Source organism: Leguminivora glycinivorella, chromosome 3 (genome assembly GCF_023078275.1).
Source record: "Leguminivora glycinivorella isolate SPB_JAAS2020 chromosome 3, LegGlyc_1.1, whole genome shotgun sequence".
NCBI lineage: Eukaryota > Metazoa > Arthropoda > Insecta > Lepidoptera > Tortricidae > Leguminivora > Leguminivora glycinivorella.
In genome coordinates this window covers 23,105,780-23,118,147 of record NC_062973.1, presented here as the reverse complement: position 1 = coordinate 23,118,147, position 12,368 = coordinate 23,105,780, and the positions used below count along the sequence as shown (strand labels likewise).

The window sequence follows — 12,368 nt, the reverse complement described above, 5'->3', positions numbered from 1 at the left end:
ATTGCGTCTTAATTATACGCCGCAAAATCGCTCTCAAATCGGACCCTAGGCTCCCATGAGTCGAGCCGTGGCGCCCCTGGCAAATGCCGGGATAACGCAAGGAGGATGATACTCTTTATTATACTGTGCATGTTTACGCTGATAGTGCTATACATGTCGGTCCGTCTCGATCGCCGGATACGCTGTTAAAGCTAAACAATACATATTGGTCTAACGTCTGTCTTCAATGTGCAGTATATTTTTATCCCGCCTTCACTATAGCATACTATGTTCGCATACTAATTAAGCTATGTTTAATCTCGATTCTTGTCGTACTCCATCGCATTCCATTAAGTTTCCATGAATGGTGGTTGGATTGTCTTTGTCAATGAGAACCTATTGCATCAAGGACACGTCTTTCAAGTTCTTAGTCTGAATCATCAGATAATTTTCTGACGGTACAGTCCGTACAGTCTACCAAATGGAACGCTAGGCCACTCTACAACCCTGTTAAAATGACAAGCAATAAGAGATTTCTTACAATCTGATTTATAACGTCACTATGACATAGTTCTACAGTGGTCTAGGGTTCCAATTGGTTGACTGTACGTTAATAATTTGAAGATGGTCGGGTTTGCAGGCCCTGAGTTTTACGAAACTTCAAATAATAAAACGAATGAATAATGGCTATACCTGAAGATATTCACTGAAACACGCTGAGACATCACAGTGTCTTGTCCTAAGATAAAAACACACCCTAATTATTAGGTTTTGCTAAATTAAAAGTTGATAAATACAGATCAAAGGTTGTCTGGTAGAGATCGCTCTTTAGCGATGAGACCGCCTGTTGTCTGCCTCTATTTATAATCATTTGTTTTGTCTCCACTGTATATTTTTTCTGTATGTTTTGCTGAGGTGTGCCAATAAAGAGTATTCTATCTATATATCTATCTATCAGTATGATATAGATACAGTCGACTACAAAGAGATGTATCCTCTTTTTTGCCTTATTACAATGCAGTAAGGTGAAAAAGTGGATACATCTCTTTGTAGTCGACTGTACCTATATATAATATTATATCCCCGGCAAAGCAAATAGCAGCCTACTCTGCCCTTGTACTGTGATAATCATCATATGAAATCATGTCATTAACGCAGTTTAAGTAAACATGACATCCAGATGTCATTACCGCAGTATACTTACTGACATCCACCGTCCGCAGTTTGACACTGGCCCTAATAAACTAATGGCTCAGTGCAGTTTAAGTTTACTCACGAATGGTCGGAATCTAGGAGTTCACGAGGCGAAGCGAGTTTTTTGTTATATTAGAACCTTTTCACTGACAAGTGAGACTAGCAAGGGAAACATACAGGAGAGAACATATTGCCAAATTTGAAATTACCTACCTAATACATGGACGTGGCTGACAACAATGTATTATGGTTGGTACTAGTCTTAGTTTTTCTTTTTTTTTTTAACTAGCTGCATTAGTCGCCAGGTGTCGTAGCCGAATGGCATTTCTGCGACGCGAAACGAAAACGAAACGCCGCGAAAGGTAGTCTCAGTAGTCTGGCTCTGTCGCGTCAATACGCAAGAGCGATAGAGATAGATATCTACGAGCGTTTCGTTTCGTGAGCGTTTGTGCCATTCGGCTACGTACCCAGTTCTCGTATTTGACACTTATCTTAATACTCGTAATATTAACATGGCCTCGTGCTCGTGGTATGCATAAAATTTAGCTATATTTTCGCACATCGCAAACTTTTATTTAATTATTATGAAGAAACCAAACTCTCGAGTTAAATAAAATAACATGAAACTTGGCAGTCGCTGTTGTAAAAATTGGTATCTTCGCCAAATTTTGAGGTCATTTACCAAACGTTATCCCGTAGGTAATTTTTTGTAGGTAGGTACTTTGTAGAACATGAATACTTTTTCGGCGGTATCGAACTATCGATACAAAATATTAGCATATTAACGTACCTATAAATAATGTTGCCGCAAGCTTGATTCTTTAATATAATTAAACAAAATGTTAATGACTATTGGTCCATCACGAAAATAATAAGTCACGTTTACAGATGATTACCTACCACCAAGTCCGAGTAATCGATGTTCTAGCAACATTGCTCGCGGCGTCAAACCTAACGTTTAATCTCGTAAGACCCAATGTACATTACAATGTACATAGTTGTTGCAATCTAATTTGAATCTTTCATGGACCAAATAAAGTAGCATTTCTTTTCTTTCATTGCTTTTTGAAACAAACGAAATTCTTACCAATTTACTTACAAAACAAGGTTCAAATTCGGAAAACTAACTATGGTGGATCTTACGAGGCTATAAACTGAAACAGAAAATTGTACAATTACTGAGAATTAGCCCAATCCAATTTACTTGTTACCCTTGAAACAATTGAATCGAAGCGTGGAATTGGTTTGAAATTTACGGTTTCGTACCAATATTATTTTAATAGGTACTAGGGCAACAGACTTCTAGTTCTAGTAGTGGATAGTTTTGGGTTCAATCAACCTAATCAATGAGATATTGTCCAAAGTCACATACAAACAAATGTTTACCAAATTGTATCGTAGCTATTACCAAGATATCGATCTGCAAACCACAAGTAAAAATGTACCGTGATGACGATGCACTTACTGTTTCGAACATCTTTCCGACATTCCGTTGATCTCATACCTATATTCAACGCTGCATTTACAATATAAAACAACTATGCGCTATAGAAGGCTGTCAAATGTAATGTTATTTGTTGGTTTATCGCATAGAACAACCATGCACTTAATTTTAACTTCTGATTAGCAGAAACGTCTGCAATCGATGCCACTAGGCTACGGGTCCCATTGACCTTAGTAGTGGAAAATTTCGCTGGCTTGGTTGAAGTCTTGGTGGCTCAGTTGGCAGAGCGCTGGAATATTGATCCAGAGGCCGTGAGTTCAAGTCTCACCCAAGGCAGACATTTTCCACTTTTAAATTTATTCTAACCATGCACTTACCTACTTTTAAATTAAAGGATAAATGGAAAAATTCACACCTCCGGCAGGACCCGTCCTACGGCTTTGCCGGAGACATAAAATATGTAGTATCGCTCGCAGACGTTCCTGCATGATAAAAAACAAACCATGCACTTAACTGACACTATAATAAGTACTTGAAAAAGCCTCTGTTTTCATACAATAACGCCATATCAACTAGGCTAGATTTATCACCAATCTGTCTAAACGAGGTTCAGAGTGGACGCTGCGTCTGCGTTACACCACTCTCCCATTAAGCCGTTGCCCAACCGTTTGCCAATAGTTCACAGTTGCGTTCGGTCATCTGACGTCGCCGTTCAAGGTCTAGCATGCCCTTGAATTCTCGCATTTCTTCTTTATTTTGTAAATATTGCAGAAATCACTGATGACTGTCAAGGAATGGTATTTTTGTGCCACTATGTCCCTTATGACAGTCATGATCATGGCATTCAATAATGACGCAAATTGTGTTATTTTCGTCTATAATATTTGATAAGATCCTCTTACTGACACTGTATGCTTCAGTGTTCAGTCTTTTCTCAAAATACATACCTCTCAATCATCGCCCGTCATCTTATCATTAACTTTCTTTCATTTCATATCTTTCACACAGTCCTTCCAACTTTTCCTCGATTTTCCTGCCCGTTACTTCCTTCCACGTTCATTCAATACCTTTCTCGTGACGAGACTTATGCATACCACAATAAAAAGAAATGTTAAATAATTATTTGAACAATACTTTCGTAAGAAACTATAAACTGTTAGATACCGGTTTAGATGAACCGAGCCTCAAAATACGCTAGTATTTGTAACATTGGGTCTAGCGAAACTATCTGGCGAGTTGCGTGTGATGACCAAGGTCGTAACATTATATGTTGACGTAACATAGATCATCAATAAATTATGGATTATAATTTTTTTACGTAACCTTCTGCGCCTACGATCATAAGATCTCATGTGACTTACATGTAAGTAATCATTAGCATTTTATTGCAAAATTACATCATAAATGCTTTTTGGTGATGTGAATGAATATTGAATAGCTATACACATATACAAGATAGTGAAACAAAGATTCAAGTGGAATAATATTGACAGTGTCAGAGGTTTTTCTATCTTAGCATTCGAGTACCGTGAGTTCCCTGATTCCGAATTCATAAGAAACTAGGTACTTGTGGTCATCTCCTTGGTCATAAACTTAACTCATATAGGAGTCATAACTGTTATATCTAATTTTAATTAGGTTCAGCCGCCCCACCATGATACGGTTGAGCAGAAAATTAATACAGTGTGGTATAGGGTATTAGTACATTGTGGCAAGCAATGGAAGGAAATCAGGCTACCATGCGGTCTACATAATAGGCATGGCCGATTATCGACAAAAAATCTGTTAGCGTAGCACAGCACAAACTATTGCCTACTTCTGAAAGTAGCACACTTGTCGCGCTACGCCTATATTACTACGAGTACTATGACTAGACCTATGAGCAGAAGTTGCGTTATTGGACGAGACTCCATATAGGGACGAGACGTCCATTTTTAACCAAAAGGCTATTTACAGTAGAGTCTTAATAAGGTGGCTAAAATAAAATAAATAAATAAATAAATCGTTTATTCTCAAAATAAACCCTTTTTTAATAACATTAAATCTTCTGCCAAACTGCAGGACAGTTTGTTGGCAGAGGGGACTCCCTTACATAATCTAAGTGGGTAGAACTATCTAAGTAAGTTTACGCTAGGTACAGTTTTGATGTATTGCTTATAGAAAGTTCTATATCTACCAACTTTAAGCAATCAACATTCTCGACATTATCATCCTCCTTGCGTTACCCCGGCATTTGTCACGGCTTATGGCAGCCTGAAGTCCGCTTTGCCAACTCATCCCAGGATTTGGCATAGTTTTACGAAAACGACTTGCCATCTGACCTTCCAACCCGAAGTGTAACTAGGCCTTATTGGGATTAGGCCAGTTCCCTCGCGATGTTTTCCTTCACCGAAAAGTGACTTGCAGATATATATCAAATGACATTTCGCACGTAAGTTCCGAAAAAGTCACTGGTACGACCCGGGGTTCGAACCCGCAACCTCCGGATTGAAAGTAGCACGCTCTTCCTGCTAGGCCACCAGCGCTTTTTCATTCGATTATTCTCGACAATTAATAAAACTTTTATATCAATAACTAATATATTTTGTCATCCCACAGTGCACTGCTGGCATCACAGCGACAGGTTGCGATGATCAGCGAAATGATCCACTCAGCGTCGCTGATCCACGATGACGTCATCGACCAGAGCGACTTCCGGCGCGGCAAGCCCTCAGTCAACGTACTATGGAATCACAAGAAGGTATGTCATTTCTCACTCTACAGGGCACTAGCCGAATGGCATTTCTGCGACGCGAAACGAAAGCGAAACGCTGCGAAAAGTAGTCTGGCTCTGTCGCGGCAATACGCAAGAGCGATAGAGATATATAGGTATCTACGACTGTTTCTTTTCGTGAGCGTTTGTACCATTCGGCTACGTACCCTGGCATCACAGCAACAGGTCTCGATGATCACTGGTATGATCCACTAAGCTTCGTTGATCTAGGATGACGTCGTTAACTTCTCTGGTCGCACTGAGTTCCGTCAACGTGGTGTAAAAACACAAGAAGGTACGTCATTTGTCATACTATAGTGCACTGCTGTCGGTCTACATCGCAATGACGTGACCAAACAGGTTACTATGGTCACTATGATGCGTTTATAATCGTCTTAATTATAAAATCCAGGAATCTTTATATTATAAATGAGCAAGGCAGGAAGCATATTTTTTTGCCAAACTTAAAGATAACAATGATTAAAATCAAAATATTTTTTCTTAGTAAATTTGATTACTTATTTCTTACACATTATTTGCGTTGGATTATTGTACATAATGTGCCATATTTTCTCGAACCTTATATTGTAAACATAGTTTGAAACAGAATACGCAACTACATTCATTCAAGTTGAAAGCTACTTACTTCGCCAGGGGATCCGCCTGCGAATAAAATTACTGTCCCATAAAATATGTATTTCCCTACATATTTATGTTAATCCTTTAAAGGTTTCAAGGCGTAGCCACACTTATTTATTTTCAGCTGGACTGTGCATTTTAATTCTGCATTATTCAAATTTGCTCTGTACGCCGCTCGCATGCTATTCCGCGGATAGGAATCTTAACTAACGTATAGAATGAATAAATAAATGTATTGTCGTTTTTCATACGGATTTTCCTTGAAAACTGCGCTTGCGTGGGTAATAAGCTAATAAGCGTTATTTAATTTCTTCATTACATGCTTTGATGTGACGTAGAAAAATTTTTGACGTGACCAGTCTGTTCTTTTTGCCATCATCATCTATGACTTGATGCATATTAATTAGCACTTCATCCGTGATTAACCTGATGACATAAATAAAGAAACCACGTGAATACTTCTTTGTAATTTTTTTAAGCATTTTGGCTCGATTGGCTTAATTGAATTTTTATTTTACAAATCTTTTATTGTTCCCTCTATCTGTTATGTCGTCTTGTCGCTTTTGTACATTGAAGCGATAGAGAGGCAGATAAACAAGGAATTTTTGTCATATCGCGGCCCTCAAAGGTAGGCGACCTTTGCAGTTCACTTTGCAAATGTTAGATTCTTTCATGGAACGCGTTTTGTATAAAATATGCCCTTCTTATGCCTCTCACGGCCTATGTAGATATTCCTATGATTAATACGCGTGTACAAAGAGCTCTGGAATTTACAAAGGACTTTTATTATTTTATGATACGTTTACTAAGCTCAGAGCAACACGAGGTACGGAATACGAATCGAGTTATTTATGGTTCTGACGGGAGTTATCGCATACGATGGTATCTCATGCAGATAGAAAAACCCGAGTATACGTGAAGACGAAGCGTAATGAACTTGAAGACATTTAAACGACTTTGAATATGCCTGATATGCGACGCTGAATCATGGACTATATGAATAATTAGAAGCTTACGTAAAGCGTTGTGCTAATAAGTAATACACGATCATTGGTGGACCTTAAGACATTGCAAAAAGATTTATGTTAAGTTTGGCTAAACACCTAAACAGTGAGAACTTTGGTCGTAAAAATAATAAAGGGAAGTATTACAATCTTATCTACGCGTATCATCAGGAAACGCGCATGAAGGTTGAGAACGTTACGCTTTGCTTAAACAAAATACGAAAAATCTAGTGCCAAACCTATTAGAATCAAATATGAAATACAGCTCAATCAAGAAGCAATATTTTTTTCCCCTCATTAGCTCAGAAACACCAGTTTTGTCCTTTAATACCAGCGGGTAAAAACGCATTTTATCCACTAGTGGGTAAAGTAATTTGACCTTGAATAAAGTCAAAATAACTGCTTTAAAATTGATAAAAGTAGGTAATCTAGTAATCTGGAAGCAGTGATAAACACATTTTTTGCGTTGTAGTTTCCTCGCTATAGTGAGGAGAAAAATTTTGTATTACACTCGGGTGCTTTGCCCCCTTTGCCCCCTTGTATAACAAATAATTATTAAGCAGACTAAAATGTCATGCGTCCATATTTTAGAGTATTCGATTACTATCTGGTAGTAATTATACTTCATTTACGTTTGACGTTGTAAAAAACATATTTAAAAATATCTGCTTCGAAAACGTAGCCGACGTTATACATACTTTTTGATTAATTGTATAGGTACTCGTTAAATACCTGTAAATAACAATATTCGCATCGAGTTTCTTTTTTACGATAACGACATTAATAAACTGACCTTTAACGAAGAAAAGTAGCAGTTCGTTCTCAGTCTTAACAAGCCGTTTCGAACGAACACAGACTACAGAATATGGGACGTATGTTATCGTGCGTCTCACCGCGTCAACACATTCGGACAATATCGTACGTAGCGTAGCCAAATTCACAAACGCTTATGATATCATAATCGTAGCTAGCTACATATCTCTATCGTATTGGCGCGACAGAGCCAGATTGCGTTTCAATGGTGTCTAGACACGTTAGCGTCAAAGATTGTCATTTCAAAGCGAGTAAGCGATGAGCTACCGGCAATAGAAGCTCACAAAAGATAGTAGCTCCCGTGTGAAAATAGAGAGCGAGCGGTTAGTTCATCGCTCAACAACGGACTATAAAATATCATTTATCGTCTCTTTTATTTACACAGGAGCGACTATCCTTTGTTCATTTATCCATCGCCGATAGCCTCATCGCTTAGCTAGCTCTTGGTAGAAAAAGTGCCATACGAGTGAAAAGCACGAGAACTGATTAACAGCTGGATGTCATTTCTATAGATGTTAGTGTAAATTCGAATCGACTTATTGATTGAAATTAATGAGATGCGTCACTTTAGCCCAGCAATTGAGATTTATGTGGCATAGGTTTGGGGCGGGCCGTATTGGCACGTCATTAATATGCGCGGCGGCGCGTCGCCGTCATTGATGAAACGACGGGACTGTCTGCGAATTTGCCTCGCTGTTACTAGATGGCTCTTAATTATATCAGTCGCGGGCAAAAGGTATTCATGGTCGAGTTGTGTAAAATTCCATTAATTATTTCTTTAGACTTTTTAAGAAGTCTCAATCACATATAGATTTTTTTATACTACGTCGGTGGCAAACAAGCGTACGGCCCGCCTGATGGAAAGCAGTCACCGTAACCTATAGACGCCTGCAACTCAAAGAGTGTCACATGCGCGTTGCCACCCCATTAGAAACTTGTACATTCCCTTTTGCTGTGTTAAATACACAGTAAAAAGGAGTGTACAAGTTCCAAGGAGGGTTCGGGTTGCCGACGACTCAAAGGACAATAGACGGAATAAGTCAGTTCCGTAAGTTCTCCCGTCATCAGCACACCGCACCCTAGTATATCTCTTTCATTGTAATTACATGATCGACTCGAATAAACACAAAGGATTTTTTATTAAATCAATATCGATGGACTTCAAGATAGCGGCGTTAGATATTCCATCAGGTACTTTATTAAAAATTAAAGTAATATTAAACAATATTACTTTAATGTTTAATAATGGAAGATACACATAAATTAACCCTTTGAGTGATAGAAATCCTAATGGCGTTGTAAGATGTCGCACCCAAGAACGCTATGGTTTGTTGTCAAAGTAATTTACGTCATTTATTGCTATGTCCATGTGGTTTTTAGATTTGACTATGTCTTAGAGGTTAAACACACTCAATTATATATTCCAACTTTACAATGAAGCTAATATTAGGCGTACGCGTACTAATCAAACTCTATTTAATAGCATTCACATTCTACAATAGAGTATTGTTACCCATCACAAGTCGTAACGACAATTTGGGTCGTGATCGTGAAAAATCTGGGTTAAGATCACGCCATTCAAACGCCGCTCATTGAAGTCGCCGGCCGGGCCTTCGGCGGCGGTACAAAGAACTTTCTATACTTTTAATTAAACGCTACCAGTTTACATACTAACGGTAAAATGTCGCTACTGCTCCCGAGAGTAAATGAGGTAAATGCGTCACCTGAGGTAAATGCGTCACCTCGTGATTTATGAGTCTCTTGAAGATATCTCCGAGACGTAACATAGTAAAATTATTGAAGCCATTTACAATAAAGGTTCGCTAACCATACTTTGAACAGTAGATTGCAATAGTTCTAAAATATTCTGTTTAGAAGATAATGAACATATCTTTAAAATAATCATTTACATCAAGCTACACCAACTTACTACTTACACTTCTTGCACCAACCACTTAACTCAGGGTTAGTGGGCAGCCAACTGTCAAATTCCACATAAAATGGTAGGTTAACACGGGTTAACCCTCCATTTTCGTTGGTGCAAGTGGCCCTTAGTGGTGTTCCAAAGCTCGCAAGCTATAACGATGTTACGCGTTAGAGGAAGGATGCGATATTGCTATTCTCATTCCAACACATACCTACCTGCGTCGCTGTGAATAGTAAATAAAAAAGAGGGTTAACTAAAAAAATGTTGGCCCTTAATTCAAACGTCGCTATACCGAAAATAATATACGATTACCAACCTTACATGTGTTGTCTTTAGCAATATTGATTTTAGGCTCAAGATCCGTACCACATTACATATTTACCCATTTGTTATTTAAATATTGAACTTGCGACCTATGTGATGTGAGGCGTATTCAATTTCATTTTCAGTTTCATAGAAAGCGATTTTTGCACTGACGTATTAGCCAGTCACACTCGTACGTTTGCCAATTCACTGTTGAATATTTAATCAACGTGTAAAAACTTTTACTTTCTCGTTAGGTATCATTAACCGTGCAACGAATTATTTGGCCCGATTTTTATTTGAAAAGAAAGTTGTAAATGTGACGCCGGCAGTAGGTTCTTAGGTCACAGGTTATTGCCCCAATCTGGAAACGAGAAATATTATGAGCTGTGGGAAGTGGAGCGCGTCACCGGCGGGCTATCTCGTGTTTGTAATCGAATTTGATCCACTCTCCCTTTCCCTCTCGCGGGCGCAGAAACGAGACGGGTGACCGCGTGTTTGTACTGTAACCTTCTAAGAGCGGCGTCTCAGACGGGCCCGGTACCTACGAAAGCTGCGCGACCCTCGGTGAAAGTGCCCCGCGGCCACTCTTCAACTGTTTTTGGTGGAGCCGCACCTTCCAATGATCGTATACGGATAATTATACATATTGCTATGTTCAACACTCTTAATCCAGTAAAGATGTATAAGATAGAACGGTACTTAATTATAATTGCTTAGTTTATTTCTTAATCAAATTTCAACATAAGGACAAACTTAGTCATTTCCTGGCTCTATGTAATTAGCAAATCAACGACCGTTAAGATCTTGCGCCAGAAATGAAATTGTTCTTTCGGCACTCCCATTTCTTGAGAACCACCATCAATGCAACAATGCTCATCCATAATAAACGTGAATAAGAATATGTCCCCCACGTGTCTCCAAAACAGAAGCCGAAGGTACGTTGAGACACGATCGTTATGCAATACGTCCCTCTTGAAAGGAATATATTTGTTAAACCTATTATAGCCATTAGTTTCGTCAAGGCAATTTTCGTAAGCATCCGTGGCACTAAGTGTATGCTTGTAATTCGTATCATGGTTACTACGACAAATCTTGAATTAGGAAGAAAAAACGAATCCGATGCGCTTCCATCGTGATGCAAACAAAGGAATGCTGCGGTACGAATACAGATGGCTCGGCCAACAAAGTCAAAGCTAGTTTTTAAAGCTATAAAGGTTCATTTATCCAACTTGTACGCGCTGCGCGTTCCATTCGTCCTTCACAGATAAAATGCTCGGTAATGCTCTGGAGTTATACCTTCCGGTGATCTCCTACGTAATATCGACGATCAAATATAATGTGATTTCTATAAATTATATGTAAAACCTACTTCTCGGGTTTATGTAGGTCGCATTGAGTAATTTGATTCGACCTTTACTATTGAGCGAGACGATCTGTGTGTTTATCATAGATATAGCCTATTATTTGTTCACGTGCTGTAAACTCTGTTCGCGGCATTTAATGTCAAATATTTAGCTGCAGCCGGAATTTAATATTCTATGTTTTTAATTTTAGTAAGGTACAGCGGGGCAAATCTCGACTGGGGGCAAATGTAACTGGTCCATTTTTTTCATGTTTTACAATGTTTGCATTATTAAATAGAGTGTCCACCGGTTATATATGATAGGCGTGTTCAGTGGATACATGTAGACCTCAACATCATAGTGTAATAATGGAAAAAAATGGATCAGTTACAATTGTCGAGATTTGCCCCGCTGTACCTTACCTACATTTAGATAAAGCGCAGAAAAATCTAACAGGCATGCTTCAGAAGACATAATCCCAGATACAATTGACTATCTACCAGTGGCGGCTGGTGAAACTTTCTGCTAGGCAACACCAAAAGCAAAAAGAAACCTACCTTAACATTAGGTAATACTTTACTAGTAATCAATTTCAGGCAAGCCGCTGCTGCTATCTACATTATTTGATACGAATAGAACCCATGTTATAAAACATACCTTTTCTAATTACCAGAAATACGAATTAGTGCATATTGGCACATGCCCAAAAACCTCAAAAGACAAAGCAATTTTAATCGATACGTTGCAATTTCAAGTTTTAAATTTGTAATTAAAACATTTAAAGCCCAGTCTGAATGACCTTACTCGGGGAGTTAGAGGTTAAAATATGCAGCTAAAATAATAACCATAAATCATTAGGTTTCCAGTCTCCTACCTGTCGCCCGCGTGTCGCAATATTTGCGTCTACCAAGTTCAGTCTAGCGGATGTTTTATCAGTCTCACAAGTTCATCCAATAACCTGTATTTG

At 38.6% G+C, this 12,368-nt stretch overlaps 1 protein-coding gene across 1 annotated transcript in view; it reads left to right on the top strand.

Moving 5' to 3' along the window:
- LOC125242643 (all trans-polyprenyl-diphosphate synthase PDSS1) overlaps nucleotides 1–12,368 on the top strand; it is a 109,431-nt gene that overhangs the window by 55,516 nt on the left and 41,547 nt on the right. Inside the window, exon 4 of the mRNA XM_048151479.1 lies at nucleotides 5,216–5,357. Coding sequence (XP_048007436.1) covers nucleotides 5,216–5,357 — 142 coding nt within the window. The remainder of the gene's footprint in view (nucleotides 1–5,215; nucleotides 5,358–12,368) is intronic.